Raw genomic sequence first — 18,014 nt, 5'->3', positions numbered from 1 at the left:
CGCTGTAGATCCGATTGTAATAGCCTCCTCTAAAAGTCAATGTCCAATGTATAGCCACAACATCAAAAAGTCTGGATCTGAAGAACGGTATTCCTTCCTAAGGTGTAACTTCGGTAGTCGAATGAAATGGAGTAGGTAGGTGTCGGCGGCGTGTAAGCTGCCACACTGCGCCAGGGCTCTAAAAAAAGGAGGTGATCCCTGAAAAACGAGAGTACGCGGCTCTGACTGAAGACCTATTGAGGTCTTGACAATAGAGGCCTCAATAAGAAGACTGGAAGATATATATGTCCTCGTTCAAGCAGAGGTTTAAAAGAACCTCTGGAATTATGAAAAGATGAGAGAGGAATGCCACCTTTTTTGTTAAGGAAGTGTATACGTGATTTGGACGCGTAAAGAACCAGAATTTCATTGTATCTATTGACAGAAGCAATGAATACCAGGGCCCGAATGACAGAACTTGTTCAGTGTCCCGGTTTGCCCCAAGGTACCTCCCTTAGGAGGTGCACTGACACAGACCGGGCCAGTGCACCTCGTTATGGGAATATGCGCTGATCCTGTGCAGCCATGACCCTCTGTCGGCACTGGGAACCGGAGGAGCAGCTGTCTGAAGCTGTGGCTCCATCTTCCATTACAGATAATAGGCCCAGCCTTCTGGGCAGGGGGCAGGGGGCAATATGTGATTGCACTCGTCTGCAGGGGCATGCCTGTCAGACCCTTGGGACACCCCTTTGTGCTTGCCATAGGTGCACACAATCACAGGGCTTCCCGACAGCGTTCTTGCCTGTGCGTCCACATCTGTAATAAGGTGCGGGGGGCAAAGCGTTCCCTCATTTGAATGGAGCCACAGCCCTATACAAATAAGGGGGCATTTCTTTTTTGTGACACTGTTGTACGTTTAGTACCCGCGTGATCCGTATTACAGAAAGGGTTGCAATAATACCAAAGTGCATCAGGTGCGAAAGAATCTGGCACAACAGCCTGCTGTATGCATGGGGCACCTTCTATACAGCCCTAGGAAGTGAAGAACTTTAATTCATACTTGATAGTTGGTTCAAATTGTTCATGCACGAAACCAGATAAAGGTCCAACTGAAGACACGAGCCTGCCTGGGACTTATAGGGCGGTCTGTATTTCAGCTTCTCTGATTGGCTGGCTGGGCAGTCAATCAGATAGAATGGAACAAATCCCTCCTGTCCTTTGCACGAGGGAAGGCACGGTACAACAACAGCAGAATATACCACACTCAGCTGGGGCGAAGAGCAGAATGTCTTGGAAACCTTCAGCCATTTAGGTGCTTTTCAGAAAAGGTTTCAAGGCTCTCTCCGTCTTAAACCTATCATCTGACTGGTTGAAAAACACTGTGGTCTTGCATTGTTTCCCAGATTATAAAAGATGTGATATCTGGAAAAACAATCCCTGTATCGGTAGCCGATCATACTGAACACAATACAGCCTGGACACTATTTTGTTGAATATACAAAGCTAAAAAATAAATAAAATGTACACATTTTGAAATTTCAATGGCGTTCTTCCTATAGGAAAAATGTATTTGGCACACAAGTCTGTCCACACCCACAGGCACCTAAAAAGACTAACAAATTCCCTTTAGAGGTAGAAGCAAACCATGGAAACTGCTTTTGGTCCCTTTGACCCTTACCATCAGAAGGCTGTACCTGTCTCTATGACTAACAGGGCTTTCCAATTTTAGATTAACTCAGCCAGTTGGGAGATGAAATGAAGGAAGAAACGCTCACATTTTAATTAAACAGAGGCAGGAATTTGGGTATGATGTGTTGGGGCTGTATGTCAGAACATAGATTAAAAAAATGATCATATGACATAGATACCATGGTCTTAACATCGTCTACAAATGTTTGCTTCAATGAGGTGATTTTTGTAAAAACATTATTTAGGACCCTATGTTTTTGTCAGACGAAATAATAGTCTGGTACCACACCATGTTTTAGAGAGAACGCACTGGAAGAGTGCATAGGAGTATCATACATGAACTATTCAACACCATGAGAGCTAGTCTACTGGGTGGGATACAGCGGGCATTTCTATAAAGCGAGTTACGCCAGAGCCTAAAGCAAGCCAGCAGGGGTTACCCAGCACAGACAAAGGATGCAGAGGTTTCATTAAAAAAAATTACATTCACTTGACGAAGGGTGTTATTTTAGTTCACATGTAGTTACTTACTGGAAAAGGCAGATAGAACTTTCTGAGGGCGGTATACAAATCATTTGTTTTAATGCACAATAAAAATACGGTCTGATACTGTCAAATGTTAGGTGAAATAACATTTTCGATGTATGTTTAACACCTCAATCTATTATGCAAGATGAAGGTGGACAATAGTGTAATCCTCCTGTCAGGAGCCTTTTAAGATCTTTGGGCCGCTTACGTGGCAGTGGCATGCGTGACAGCTACTGCTTAGTTTATGGGGTTTGCTTCGTATACGGGGGTTCTCATGGGTATCCCCTTCCACACCCAAGTAAGCATCATAGTGATCAAGTAACAGGACCTCAAACTGATTGGTCCAAGATTGCAGAGGATATCTGTGGTGAAGCATGGACTGGCAATGAAAACAAAAATCCCTTAGTTCACAACCTCACCTCCTACCTAGTAAGTGTTCCTTGCTGTGGGGGCCTGCTCTCGCCAATGGGAATAATGAACTACAGCTATAGGGAGAGGAGGAATCTGGAATTATGATTACGATTCCCCCGAGGACACTTACCTCGCTTGCTTGTTTGCTGAATTCCTGGCCAATCCTCCTCCTGGCTGGCTTCGGAGACCAGTGAAAGGTGCGCTGGAGGGAAGAAGGACACAATGGCATATTACACCAGGATGCAAAGAGACAATGCCTTCTTCATGAATCATCTCGAGGATGGTTAGCACCATTTTTGGATCCTAGATACCGTTATTGGACAGCCTTTCACTGATGTTTATTAGGTAAAAAGTAGTGTCCGTCGATGGCACTCTAAGAGCGCATTCAACGGGATCTTTTGAATAGTGATTGGCAACACCAGAAGCTCATCGGCAGAGAAGGTATTCCGCGGAGTATCTGTTGGCACTCTACATAATCTTTTTCTAGGGTAGACATTGAACCTTAATCCTTCCAATCTTATTGAATAAGCACATCATTGACATGATGGGTTACATTTCGCTATCTACAGGATACTCAAAACCTTTGAGCTTCTTCTCATGTTCCTGTAGTCTAAGAAAAAGTACTCCTGGTGGCCCAGTCCTGTAAGGCAGTTCTAGACCTGCTTTGGTTAACTGTAATAATTAGAGACCATGGTCAAAGCCACCAAAGTGACTCACACAAATCTTGTGTGCACTGAAGGCAAAAATGCACCAGTGCTCTAGGGCTGCTAAACTATATGTGAATATAATTGCATTTGAAGGACACAAGAAAGAAAAAACAAGCACCTCGAGAGGGGGGGGGGGGGGAGGGGGACCTGGGAGTGGGACCGGGCATGGAATAAGTCTGTCTTCTGCGCCTTACCTCCATCTGAAACAAAATCAAGCTGGACAGGGACGTCTGTGTCTTGGGCAGACCCCAGGAAGGACAGGCAGATGATTTCTCCATCAGGCCCCATGATGAGGCTGCCCACAGAGCTGCCTTTACAGTAGTCTAAGGAAAAACAAAAACATCATTGACATAGCAAAGACAGAGGCCCGAAACAGAGGAAAAAAGCATGAGTGCATATGAAGGAAAAAGAAACATTTTCTATATTTACATAAACGCATGCAAAGGCAAAACGTATATAAAATACAGTGAAAATGAAACCTGTCAAAAAATAATTTAAAATATTTTTTTTCATATATGTATTTGTGTAATTTGTCCAAAGATGGCCATTTTCTCTTTGGAGACCTCTCTTAATCTGGTGGGCACTCATGGGACAGAATACATAAGGGCGACATTTGCTGATTTGGGACGAGAGGAGAGTCCACAGCTCAGGATGGCCTCAGTGCCTGTGAATACTGATCTAATGGTACCTACCCCAACTGTGCTAACATACTGACCCTCTCGCTTTTCCTGACAGAGAGGGGACCGACAGGAATAGCAAAAACAACTGCCTTTACCACCAATGACCCCGATTGGTTATGGTTTAAGTAAACTAACCAGGTTTAAGTAAGAGGCCTATCCATCTCTTCAGACCGCTCTCCTTGACCAATCGTTCTGTACTGGATCGAATCAGCTCAAGGTGAGCAGACAATAAAAGATGACCCTTAGCAGGGAGCACTGTCCCTCGTGATCAGTTTCCACCAAAGTCTGGAAACGATACTGTTCAGCATCCAGGCCTACATCTGGCCCAGTTCGTTGTAGGTTGATCATGGGAGTATAGTAGTAAGGGGGGTCCCAAAACAAGTGGTTTTCTGATGTAATGTGAATCACCCCATAACCATAACTAACTTTAGTCATGAAGAACAAAAAGAGGTTAAATGAAACTACATCCATGAAGCAGGCGGACGTGCACACCTCTCTATTTGGTGACGTTTCTTGATTTGGTATTTTAGGCGTCGAAAGCAAGCTGGCCATTGAGCGTGTGCGTATCAGTTCTGGATGTATGTGTTAGAGTTTAAAATGAGAAACAAGAGTTTTGATTCCGAGGTGATTTTGAAAGTAGCTTTGCCATTGGTGCTATTGTCCACTTTCTCAATAATGATTATAGTGATAAAGCTACGAGCTGCCAGGTATCGGCAGAGTGGTCCAAACTTGCTCAGAACTGGAAAGGTGGTGCTGGCGCCCACACTGCCCCACCCTGCCCAAGGACAGGGGAGAAAGTTCCCATTTACTTATTGATTTAGTTTTTTTTACAGGGTGTCCGTCCGTACACACTCCTGGCCTTGCTCAAGGGTCAGAGGGCAGCTTGTACTCTTCACCCCAGCTTGCCTAAAAGTGGGGGAGGGGTTGATTGACACAGCTTAGGAGGATGTGAGATTGTCACCTAAGTCGGAGAGCAACGCTTACTTAGTACTTCTAGCAGGAGGAAACCACTAGAAAGTCTTCCAGCATCTGATTAGAGGTTGGAAGTTGATCCATTTGCAGGTGTGAAGAAGGTATGAAGGCCGTGGTAGTCTCAGTTCCGTGGACATCTGTGAGAAACCCAAGTCCCAAGTATGTGAAAGAGTTACGAAATTGTTTTCGGGACCTACAACGGCCTCAGTTATTGATTAGAATGAAGTTATGCAAAGAAGTAGTGTGCTCATAGTGAGTCAGCAGCTGAATATGGCGCATGCAGACCTCCTACTCTGTCTGTGAGAGAGGCCTCAAACTGCAGGTCATGGCCCTGCAGCCTCGTGCTTGGATACTGCTGAATGGGACACGGATTTTGCTTCTGGTGGTGCTTTGCTGGCTTCATATTTAAGCTTCTTGATGCTCCAGTATGATTTTAGCCAGTGCTTAATTTGTAAAACAGTAAGGTGACGGGCCCTTCTCAAGAGGCCACTGCAGCTTGCGCCATCCATTGCCCCTGTTAACTCTGCCAGTGCCATTATTAACACAACTACTAACCATCACAGGCAAGTGTGACAGTTTGGACTACTCCTGGCCACCCAAAGCTATAGGAATGACCTGGGAGGCAGGTATTATTCCTTTTTAATTGTACATTGTACTATTAAGCACTCTTGTGCTCGCTGATAAATGAAACAAACAGCGCCACCTTGTGGTGGCCTGCCACATGTGCTGGTGTTGAGAATTAAGTGACGGTGTCAAGCACTAGCAAACACTGACTCATATTAAGCACTGTGATTTGTTGGTGTCTGCTTGATAAGGGAACACTGCAGAAAGATCTTTGTGACCTTTCACAAGATCACTTTTTAGCATTCACAACACCGGGGTCTATGCTGACTGATAGCTGTTTGTCACTAAGATCTAATACTGAATCTAGGTTCCCTGCTTAATCTTAATAACTCACAGGTAGTATCATCTAGGCTTAACGTAAAGTGTCTAAACTGCATAGGGTAATTAGAGAGTGAGTAGTAAGCATATGTTATCTTTCGGGGACACGGAGTGCCCAAATCTGCGGGAAGCACTCAAAGCTGATAATACCAGGAGCCTAGTCGGAGGCTTCTGGGAGCCCCATCATCTGTGGCATGCTCAAGCATGCCCCTTATAACCACCATGCTTGTTTCTAACGAACCTTGTTTTGTTTTCCATACAGGATGGCCAGTATTTGTTGTTTTAATGTGTTCAGGTAGCTCTTTACAAGAAAATGTCTTCATTTACCTACTCACAGAAGTGGCCTAATGCTAAATGTAAATGTATTTGAGCTTATATAGCGCACAGCTACCCACAAAGGGTTTCCCGGCGCTTGCTTAGGGAACCCGTCCTGGTATTCCCCTGTGAGATAACCCCGGCAGGGTATCCACAAGGTGAAAGCCAGGCATCCCGCCGCGAGGGGCCGTTGTGGAGATTAAGCAAGCTATTGCCCAGAGTCGCAGAGTGTGAACCCCTGAGTCGAGAAGGCACCGGAGCGAGAATTATCGAGTCCGTGGAATTTTTGAGCCCAAGACCCGCCGAGGTGGGGAATTGAACCCTGGTCCAGGGCCGATCTCAGCTTCCGGGTCTGCCGCCTCTAACCCCTGAGCCACACTTCTCCAAATGGAGCCCAGGAGATAAGACTGAAAAAGGAAGAGTAGGGGCATCCAGCCGATGTGCTTGTGGGTGTTTGGGGGTAGAGAATCTCTAGGATTGGGGAGCTCGGCCCTCTCACCAATTGGTGAAGAATGAAGGAAGCGCCTTAATGTGGCCAATCACAGAGCCATTCATTTCAAACCAACAACCTCTGTTCCATAGCTTGTAAATGGTACTATGAGATAACCTTTTTGATAGAATGCACAATTTATTTTCATAACCCCTGGCAACCACGAAATGTACTGCCATCAGTGCTTAATTTGAGCCAGTAGTTTCCAGTGCGCGGCAGCGCAGTTAATTGTCAACACAGGTAATTATGACAGACTGCCACATAGTGGCACTGCTTGTCTGCTAAAAACAATAATAGTTGTTTATTCATTCAAAATCATTAAGAGTGACTAATACCTATCGCCAAACCATTCTCTTTTTTTTTTTTTTATTCTTTTTTTATTGATTAACAATCAAAGCACTTCAGGTACAATGTCAGGCAATACTTACAATATCAATCCCATTCTTTATCAAGCAAGGAAAACTACCCCCAGCCTCAATCTTCACAATTGTTCTCATAGTTCTTTAGTTGTTCTATTAATCACTATCCGAATCCGGATGTTGTGCTGCTCGAGGGGGCTCACATATATTCCCTCTAAATGTGTTCCATTTACCCCACACATGTAGCCATTTCTTGGGGCATCCACGGGACTCATACACAGATTTCTCTCTCACCATGCACCAGTCCAAATCTTTCTTCCAAGGCGCCCAGTGACGGAGATTCCGGAGACCTCCACAGTTGCGCCACATTCCGCTTAGCCACTATCCTTCCGAGCATCGCCCAGGTACCCTCTCTGCCCCGTCAGGTCTGGTGGGATCCCACACATTAAAGAGACAAGGTTTTATCATGGGTTCTACTCATTTTCCCAACACTTTTGACATACATTGAGTCACCGCTGCCCAATACTGTTGGATGTGCGTACATTCCCAGATAGTGTGAATAAAAGTGCCCTCCTGACCACAACCCCTACTACACCCGGGGTCATCTTTGTAGCCCATCTGGGCCAGGATAGCACTCGACAAATACACTCACTCTATGAAAGTGTGTGGGGGCTCCATACGACCCCCTTTCTTCCCTCCAGAGGGCTGCTCTCAGGGTTCGCACTCACAGTGCGCCACCTAGAAGGTGAGTGTGCCCCCTGAGAGTTTCTTTTCCTCTGCGCCTACCCCTGTAATATGGTGCAGGCACAGAGGCAAAGTAATTCCCTCATTTGCATGTGGCACGCCCCATGCAAAATAGGAAAGCCCCCTGAAGGCAGCGCTTACGCTTTAAGTGCGCCAGCGCTATCGGTATTACTGATGGGGACGCACATACGTCTGCGCCCCCTTCTGTAATACCTAAGTGCCCCACAGGCGCGCAAAGTGCCCCATGGGCCGTTGCGCCCCCGGGGCACTAACTGTACAGCCCAGGATGTAACATGTCCCATCTTTCAGAGTTCTCTACATTAAGAACGAATAAACTACACCTATGGAGACTGTAAACCTCTGGGTGTAGATTTACTCGTTTTCCATAGACTCATGCCCTGATAGGTCTCCTTGTGGGATGTTGTGACTGCTCTACATTACAATACAGGTCAATGAACAATGGGACCTATGACTAACCTCTAATGACATGCAATGTAATGCACTACTCACTGTAAGGAGTACTTTGGAAAGAATACTTCCCTTGGTGTACCAGAATCTCTCAAAACACTTAATCCGTTTGAGTGTGTTCCTTTTTGCACCTTTCTGCTGCCCTGCTCCCCTCTTTCATTGACAGTACTCTAAGGTGTTGTTCAGGTTACCTCTGAGCTCTTCCGGTAGTGTGCCTCGAATCGTTCCTGTCGGGAGACCGCTGGAGCTGTCGATGCTGCTGCTGGTGGTGCTCTTATGACTGGAGGCCTTGACATGGCAGGTCTGATTCGCAGGGCCTTTCTTTCTAGTGAGTGGAGGCAGACTTCCCAGTGGCGGAACCACAGGTATGGCATCTTGAAAACACAAGCACAACTCATTGGTTTGTATACTGTTCTGCACATTAGGAAAATGGCTGACAAAATTAGAATTAACACGTTTACAAATCTGGGGATATCTGAATGACAGGCAGACGGATATACAGTGCCCACTTCCTTGTCAAGCAACGGTAAGCATTTTAAGTAGTTGAGTTAAACACCTCCTTCCACCTTAGCTCCTAAGGCAGAGGAGCGTTGCCCCACTGCTTTTCAGCAGTGTAGAAAACAAAAATTACAATGATAATAACATGATGTTATCATGTTATTTTTCCCTGCTGAAGCCGTTTTGCGGGGCGGGGCTGCTCTGCTCACAGAGAAGCAAGAAAGGAGGAGTAGTGGGCACACTGTAAGTGCGCAGTAAGGTTTGCCCGGCTGTCTTTGGCCGGCCTAACAGTCATGCGTACTTTGCATGTTCTCCACCCAGGCTGTATTACACAGGCTCCGCTACCTGTCTGAGTGCCAAACCATGGCGCTTAGACCAATCACAACGCTGAATGATAGTGTTGTGATTGGCTTAGGGGAGTCTGTGTGCTTCCTGCTTCCGTTCCATCCAGGGGAGACGATGGAGGAGAGACACGGTTAGGTAACAGTGTTTTATTTTTATTTATTTCTCCCTCTGCCCCACCCCACCACCCCGATCCATGCCCGCCACTGCTGACCTTCTTACAGATCATTCTTAAGCAGATCTCTCCCCTTAAAGCACGGCAAGCATAACAAACTGGCCTAACGTGGCCAATCGATAACAGCAACAAAAGAAAATACATTTCTAGTAATGTCATTTGCATTCTAAAATAAGAAATACATATTGCGTTTTTCTGATCAACCACTGCAGCACAATCCTGCAAAAAGCTGCTCTTAATTAGAGTAGTAGTCTTCGAATTAACAGCTTTATGCAAATATGTGTACAACTTGAACACTATAGAGGAGAAGCGGTCCCTGACTAACGTTCACTGGCTCACCTGAGGGAAGGCTGGAAGCCACAATATATATATTTTTATTGTTGTCTAGGCTACAATTAAAAAGGTTTCACGAAATAGAGAAGAAAGGTGAACATACATGAATAAGTAGGATTTTAGACACAAATTTCTGATCTTATTTTAGATAAATCTATAGTTTGTTTAGAATAAGTTTTCAAAACATTTAGGTAATTAATTAAATATGATTCCATGTTTATTTATTTATTTATTTTTTTATTTATTGTTTTGTAGAGCGCGTAGTCACCCAGTGGGTATCCCAGCGCTAAAAACCTTTTATACTCACGAAAGGTGGAATTCGGGAGAGTGTCAGTTTAAGGGAAGAGTAGAGTTTTGAGGGCTTTTCTGAACCGGAGGAGGTTGGGTTCTGTTCTGAGGCTCAGAGGGAGTGTATTCCACTTGCTTCCAGTGTTTACCGAGAAGCGGCGGCCACCTATGCGGGCCTTTTTTACCTTGGGGATCGTAATGAGGTTTCCGTGCTCCGAGCGGAGCGCTCTAGTGGGTCTATAGGGGGTGATCCAGTTGTTTAGTATGGGAGGGCCAGTGTTATGGAGAACCTTGTGGGCGAGACAGAGGGCCTTGAAAATGACCCTTTCCCTGATCGGAAGCCAGTGCAGTTTCCTCAGGGCGGGCTTGGCAGAAGATCTGGCCGGGGTGTTTGTCAGGAGACGAGCTGCGGCGTTTTGAGCTTTTTGCAGCGTTTGCAGGGTGGATTCTGGGGCGCCCAGGTAGATGGCATTGCTGTAATCCAGCCTCGATAGAATTAGGCCCTGGATCAGCATGAGGCGCGACTGGAAAGGTAGAAGTGGAATTACCTTCCTGCAAGATTTAAGTAGACCGTAGCAGGTGCCGGCCGTCTTTCTCGCCTGAGTCCTAAAAGTCAGGTCGGTCTCCAGCCACACTCCGAGACTCTTGACCTCCTTCTTGGGAGTGGGGGGTTCACCCATGCAGGCGGGCCAGATGTTAGAGGGGAGGTTCGTGGTTTTTTGTCCTAAGAGCAGGATCTCTGTTTTAGACCCATTTAGCTTTAAAGCAGAGTCACTCATCCACTGATATACGCTGGAAAGGCAGTCGTGGAGATTGGAGGGCTCAAGCTTGGGGTGGGAGAGTGTCACCACCAGTTGTGTATCGTCGGCGTAGCTGACGATTGTGACTCCATAGGGTGCGACGAGTTCCTCCAGTGGGGCCATGTAAACGTTAAACAGCATAGGGCTCAGGGAGGAGCCCTGAGGCACGCCGCACTGGAGGGGGATAGAAGGGGAGCGACTTTCGCCTTCCCATACTTGGTAGGAGCGTCGAGAGAGAAAGGACGATAGCCACTTCAGAGCTCTGCCTTTAACCCCAACAGTCCCTAGACGGTGGGTTAGGACCTGGTGACTGACTGTGTCAAAGGCCGCGCTCAGGTCTAGGAGGACCACTGCCACTGATCCTCCTGTGTCAATGATTTCCCTAGTTCTTTCTACTGCCACGAGAAGAGCGGTGTCCGTGCCCTGACCTGGTCTAAAGCCTGTCTGTGAGTCGTTGAGGAGATGGTTTGACTCAAGGTAGTATGACAGTTTTTTATTTGCTAGTTTTTCGGCGACTTTCCCTATCCAAGGAAGAAGTGAGATAGGTCTATAGTTGGAGATGTTCTTCCAATAAAAGTAATGTTCATATGACATATGGAGGAGTGTGGCTCAATGGTTAGAGCGGCAGTCCCTGGTGCAGAGGCCTGGCCCCGGACCAGGGTTCAATTCCCGCCTCAGCTGATCTGGGCGGATCTTGGGCTCATAATTCCTCGGACCTGATTTCTCACCTCGGTGCCTACCCTGAGCATGAGTCCCACGCTGCAACTTTGGGCAATAGCTTGCTTAGTCTCCACAACGGCCCCCTACAGCGCTAGGGATGCCTGGCTGCACCCCGGGATGCCCAGGAGTGGACATTTCACGGGGAAAAGCCAGGATGGGTTCCCTGGCGGTATGAGTACAGCGCCAGGACACACTGGATTCCAGGGTAACAGTGTGCTTTATAAATACGCCTACATTTACATATGCTAGGGATATCTGATCAAGAGAAGAACTGCTTTGTTGAATAACGCAAATGAAAAGAATGCCATCTTTCTTTTCACGCATTGGGAGGGTACATTTTGTGAAATATAAAGATAAATTTAAACAATGATGTTTAAATAAGTAACTACATTTTCCAGCCAACCATGCCTACGGTTGCTGATGAATGTGCACTGAATGTATAAACCCTTCATTTGGAATGACACAATCCAGCTCTCAATTTTGAAAGTGTGATAAAATTCACTTTAAATTATGAATATTATGATATGATTCGTGAAACTCATCATAGTAGCATTTGATCAATTTACCTGACTAATACAGGCCATCAAGGCAGATAACAATTAAAGTGGGTATAATTATATATGCATTAAGATGGACATTAACACAGTCACCTCAGAAAATATAACTTAATGTGAGACTTTAGTCAAAAATGTTGGGAAGTTAACTTCAAAATGAGCAGTTATTATATTGTAAAGGGTTTGGAATATGTTAAATGTACTTTTAAGACATTTCTGAACCTAAGAAATAGATCCCCAAGCTAAAAGTCGAATTGCACCTATATTAATTTGATTGATGTAAGTGCTCAGTGGGTGTTTGTTAGATAATAGTGAAGAAGAATAAATAAAGGTATCTGCTAGCATAAATGATGCAAGATCTCTAGAACTCATGAACTGAACAAACAAAGCTATGGCTATATTCTGAATAGCTGGACGAAAGTGGCCCACGCTTCTCCAAGCCCGATTCCCCTACACCACTCCGTTAAACAGCGGGCTCCAGAAAAGCTGCCATAAGTTGTTGGGAAATACCTGGATAAATCTCTGGGTTCCAGTTGATGTCCATCTGTAGGTTATGAACTTTACCCTCTGTAAATGCTACTGGTACTGGATCATTTGGAAAGGGCCGCCCATCCTCAGATACTGTAAACTCAGACTTAGAAGACTCGTGTGCTGCTTCTGAAATGGATTTGAAGAAGTCAATAGGAAAGTGCAGCATAACTCAGAAACTTTTCACCAGTATTGTAAACAGCAATGTCACAAAAATCACAGATGGCTCCTTTACAAGGACCTCTTCCCACCCCATCAACGCTAATTCATGGAGAAACCAAATCCTCTCACATTATATAAGCTCTCTGATGACTCCACACAGGAGCCAGAATTACATTCAAACTCGTCTCCATCACACACAAAACCATAATTCAGGTGTTCCAGTGTAAAAAACAAAACAAGAAAGAACCCAGCCATGGGTATGAAAAAGATAAATCCTTCTTTATTTGGTTAGAGAACATTAAGGTCATTGCTATGAGACCTCTCAGTATATGAGGCATTTTATGAATGTTGTTAATCAAACAATAACAAACACACATCAGTCCCATCTTTCCCAAGTGATGGACACCACAGACTGCATCTACTTTGATTTCACCAAGAACCAGTTTGGTATTCAAAGGACAACCCAGAAAGTCTCTACAACACCACCAAATCATGTCATCGTGACTTGGCCTTTGCAAAGGTCAACACAAACCTTAACATCCAAACCAGGGCCCCATCAAATACACAATGATCAGCATCAATTGAATCATGGCCACACCAAGGACACCAAGAACATCGCCCCAACCCTATACTGCACCAAAGAAACCATGATATGTGGATATCACCACTTTCTAAATCAGTGCTGTCAGTGAGGAAGGAGTTAACAACGACTGGATACCCGAAAGGAAGGGACATTCTTGTGCTAAGAAGACCCTGTGACTCTGTATTTCTGTGCTCTACCAAAAGTGCATAAGCCTACAAGACCGCCACCAGGTAGGCCGATTGTGTCAGGGATTAGTTCTATCTTAAAGCCTCTGTCCCAATTCTGTGATTTCTTTTTAAAAGCTCTGATACAGAACAGGACAGCCTACCTGAAGGACACCACTGATGTTCCAAATCAGTGCTGTCAGTGACAAGCCTACTATTCACAATGTATTCAGTGCCAATGTTACGATCACAGTCTGCATTAGCAATAACACAGACCACCTTCTGTAGCATCATCGCAAAAATGACCACTGCAGCATAAACCATAGTGACATTTAAACACCACAAAAACATAAAACTAGAACCTTCAGAGTCAACAGGATCATTATCGCTCCGATCTTCATCATAAGAAATCATCAATACCTTAGCATAAATAAGCATCAATTCATAAGCAACAAAACCTGCCCAGTTACCACCATAACAATCACACAATTTTCACAGTCAGCATTGATACCTTCCTTTTCTTCAAAATCATGTCCTTACCAATACCTCATTGACTCCTCTATGCCTCTGAACTCATTTAAAAATAAATCAGCCAACCCAGAGGTGATTTGGTTATTTTTATACCTGATTCTATTCATCCCAAACCTAGAACAGTTTTTTCAGCATTAGGCACTGCATCCAATGCAGTCAGTGATATGGCTAACAGCACCATCTTGAAGCAGCTGAGCATTGTATAAAACCCTTCATTCATTCACTCAGGCATAGCCTCATTGAGCTATCAAAAGATTTCCTCCTGTATGGCTTCATTGCTCACTTGCACAGTTGACTTTATGCTGGACTCAATCCCACCAGCCCTGATAATTCTTTACGCTCTGGAGAAGTTTTACAACTTCCTATTAGGCCATGAGTCTCTGATAATATTGGCAATACACAATGAGCTCCTTATGGAAATTACATTCAACATGAGTGAAATACTATCAATCAAATGGACCGAACAGCAGTCATTAAAATACCTCCTTCATCTGTAGCCTTCTCTATTTCTTCACACTGGAACTGCACCAGTAGAGGAAGCACCAGGAGCTCCTTTGGGGGCTCACTGGCTCCGATCCTCCTCTTACGCGGTGGCTGGGCCCTCGGAAGCTCCTCTGCAATTGGCGGTAACTTCAGAGGTTCTTGTATCTGCATGCAGTGAAAGTCAAAAACAACAGCAAATTTAGTTTTTAATGGTTTAATTAGATTTAATTATATTCTTTAATGTTGTTGGTGGGAAAACAACTTTACAAGAAGTTAGTGAATGAACAGAACCGGACATGGCTATCCAAAGAACTGGTAGACCCTTAAATAGCTTAGCTCTGAGCAGACCTTTAAAAATAGCTCCTGACACATTTGCATATAGCCACTAAACACCTGCATATAGCCAATATACATCTCATCTACAGACTCTTCCACTGTCCTCACCAGAGCTTCCAAACCATTTTATGGATTGTACAATGCCATACATAGCATGTATAGGGGTACAAGTAGCTCTCACATGGCAATCCCCTTACATAACTTCATTACAGCCACCAAGAGCCCCAAAAGACCATTTAAAAAGATGTGAGAGGCACTTATCTTCAGCAAGCTCCCTTAAAATTCCAAAACATACCCTTCAGAAGACCCACATAATGTTTACAATGGACCCTCACATAATGGCAAACAGATCCTCACATAGGGCTTGATTTATATTTTGGAGATCAGAGTAGTCTCTATTGACCTGGCAGAAGACTTTTCGTCACCCAAGCCAAGAATACAACATCCACCAGATTTATAAATGACCACCAACAAGAGGTCTTTTATAAATGCATTCGCAGGAACCATCATCACGGCGGTTCCTGACAATAAATGTTATTGTTTGCGACAGGGCTGTGTTGGAAAGATGCAGCCCTGCAGCAAACAGTGTTCTTTTTTCTTTTTAAAAAGAAAATTGCCGAACTTGTACATAAATAAAAAAAGAAAAAACTTTAATGTTCTCCTTGCCATGGATACTTCTCCCATAGTGAGAAGTGCAATAGAATGGTTTTAATGTTGCTTACTGCCAGGTATAACCTGGCAGTAAGGAACAGTAAAAAATGACTATATGACCGCCCATCTAAATTGGGTGGGTAGACATGTAGCCTTTTCTCTGGCGGCCCTTACTCTCTAGGGCTGTTGGAGAAGTTTGGCCACGGCGGAGATAGAGCAGTCTCCACTGTGAACAAGCTTAAGGTGCATCCGCAATTACATTTGGCTGGCGGACCACTGTATTGGCAGAGAGGGAACTTTGTTGCTGTTGCGACTTAGTACTCTTACCGCCAATCAGTTAATGCTAGGGTGCAGCATTCAAAAGGTCAGGGATGAACTTTGACATAAGAATCCTCCCACTTTTAGGGAAGAATATCGAACACTCAATGAAACGTGTTGATATGATTAAAAAGTACACTATGCAGGATGTCAATGTGGGGAAACAAAAGCAAGGGTCCCAAGATCGTAATGTGTTGAAGAAAAAAACAAATGACCAGAGAAGGTATTTCAGGTGTGGGAGCAAGAATTACTTGGCATTCCACAAAGAATGTCCAGCACTAAAAGCCACATGCAGGAATTGAGTTAAGAAAGACCACTTCCAGAGTGAATACAAAAGTAAAGGGAGAAAAACTAAAGTCAAAGAAGTGGTTGTTGAACAAGATGATGTTTAATCTGACTTTGAATGTAGACAAATTGTTTTACAATTTGAGAAAGAGGACTAGAAGTGGCCTATTAATGAAATTCTAGTAGAAGAGAAAGAAACAAGTGTGTTGTTTTACTCAGGGCCCAAAATAACGTTCCCAATGTGTTCTTCAATTAGAAGTTGCTGGGAAAAGTGAAATTTAGGAAACCGGATGTTACACAGTATGCCTATGTAGGGTAACCAGTAAAATTAAAAGGTCATTATGTTGGTGTAACTGATACAATACATTTTATGTAACATCAAAATATATGTTTCTGCAAAAGGCGATATCATCTTGAGCTGGTTCCACCAAAGAAATCTGAGTGGAATGCTACTTTTATTCCTCTGTATTAGTCGATCTAGATGTGGTAGAAGGTCCTTTTCTTACTTGGCCCCCACCTTCTGAAACAAACTGCCATTTTCTGTCAGATCCTGTCAAGACAATAACCCATTTAGGAAAGCACTAAAACGGCATTGTTTGAGATCTGATTTGGCTTCTTTGTACAGACGATGCGCCGATATACTTTGGTTGGGGTGATTCGAGCATGATACCAAATTAAATCATTCATTCATTCTGGATCCAAACAATGATACACCTATAGTTAATAAATATTCGGTTCAAGTGGGGAAACCCGGAGATGATGAGTTCCTGGATGAGAATTTCCCCCCGAATTTAATGCAGGAATTTCGATCAGTGGTTAGGGCAGAATTAAGTTGCCTCAAAGGGTAGGTACACACAATCAAGATAAGGGAAGGAGTACAACGAATATGTAGTGAAGTACGCAATGCACTGCTTGTGGTCAGAATGAGAGATGACATGCAAGCTTAGCTAAACAAATTAGAAAAGGAAGGTGTGATAAAAGAAGTAGAAGGTACAGAATGGCTGGCTCCAGTGCCAGTGGCAAGGAAGAGTAGTGGAGAGGTGAGGTTGTGCGTGGGCCAGAGGGAGCTGAACGTAGGTGCTTTGGTGGAAAAGTATTTCATTCCAAATATAGCAATATGCTAACATCTTTGAGGGGTGCCAAAATATTTTCTTCCATTGATCTGAAATTGGTGCACCACCAGATAGAGCTGGATGTGAAGTTCAAGGATGTCACTGACTTTAAGATACCTTTTGGCACTTTTAGGTATAACAGAATGCCTTTCAGGCTGGTGTCAGCCGCTTCGGTTTTTCAGAGGGCATTGGAGAAGGTTCTGAAAGGATTAGAAGGAGTTTGAGATATACCAGGATCACATACTTGACTTAGACATAATTGAACATGATGAGAGAGTGAGAGCAGTCCTCAGGAAGTTGGAAACAATGAACTTAACTATAAAGGGAGGAAAATGTAAATTCTGGAACTCACACACTGGATATCTGGGGCATGAGATTTCAGCGAAAGGTATAAAACCAAAGGCTAGCTTGGGTGAAGCGATCAATGGGTTATCATCACCCAAAACAAACAAGAACTACTCAAATATTTAGGGATGGCTGAATATTATTGCAAGTTCATACCCGATTTTGTGATGGAGCTTAAAGGGACCAGAAACTAGATACACGGTGATTGATAAGGAAGCCCTGGCTATATACTGGCCAGTGAGGAAAAAAAAGACTTTTCTGTGGGGCTGTGAGTTTCTAGTTAACATGGATCACAAGCCTCCAAAGGATATTTTCTATAAGTAAGGTATCAATGCTGCATCAGGGAGGATCACCAAATGGATAATGGTACTGCAGGAGTATAATTTCATCACAGAATACACCCCAGGAGCAAGGAATATTGAGGTGGGTGCTTTGTCGAGGTTGGTGGCTGCTGAGGATGAAATGTTGAGTACAGATGACGAATTGGAAGAAGTGAGTGTGTGTGCCATAGATGGTATGGCG

General features: G+C 44.3%; 1 protein-coding gene across 1 annotated transcript in view; it reads right to left on the bottom strand.

Moving 5' to 3' along the window:
• KIAA2012 (KIAA2012 ortholog) overlaps window positions 1-18,014 on the bottom strand; it is a 598,843-nt gene that overhangs the window by 352,387 nt on the left and 228,442 nt on the right. The window contains exons 8-12 of the mRNA XM_086954068.1: window positions 14,445-14,610; window positions 12,505-12,651; window positions 8,476-8,658; window positions 3,509-3,637; window positions 2,738-2,809 (exon numbers count right to left, since the gene is read on the bottom strand). Coding sequence (XP_086810194.1) covers window positions 2,738-2,809; window positions 3,509-3,637; window positions 8,476-8,658; window positions 12,505-12,651; window positions 14,445-14,610 — 697 coding nt within the window. The remainder of the gene's footprint in view (window positions 1-2,737; window positions 2,810-3,508; window positions 3,638-8,475; window positions 8,659-12,504; window positions 12,652-14,444; window positions 14,611-18,014) is intronic.

This window comes from Lissotriton vulgaris, chromosome 2_1 (genome assembly GCF_964263255.1).
Source record: "Lissotriton vulgaris chromosome 2_1, aLisVul1.2, whole genome shotgun sequence".
NCBI classification, from domain to species: domain Eukaryota; kingdom Metazoa; phylum Chordata; class Amphibia; order Caudata; family Salamandridae; genus Lissotriton; species Lissotriton vulgaris.
The sequence above is the reverse complement of the archived record's forward strand: the minus strand, read 5'-3'. Positions and strand labels throughout refer to the sequence as shown.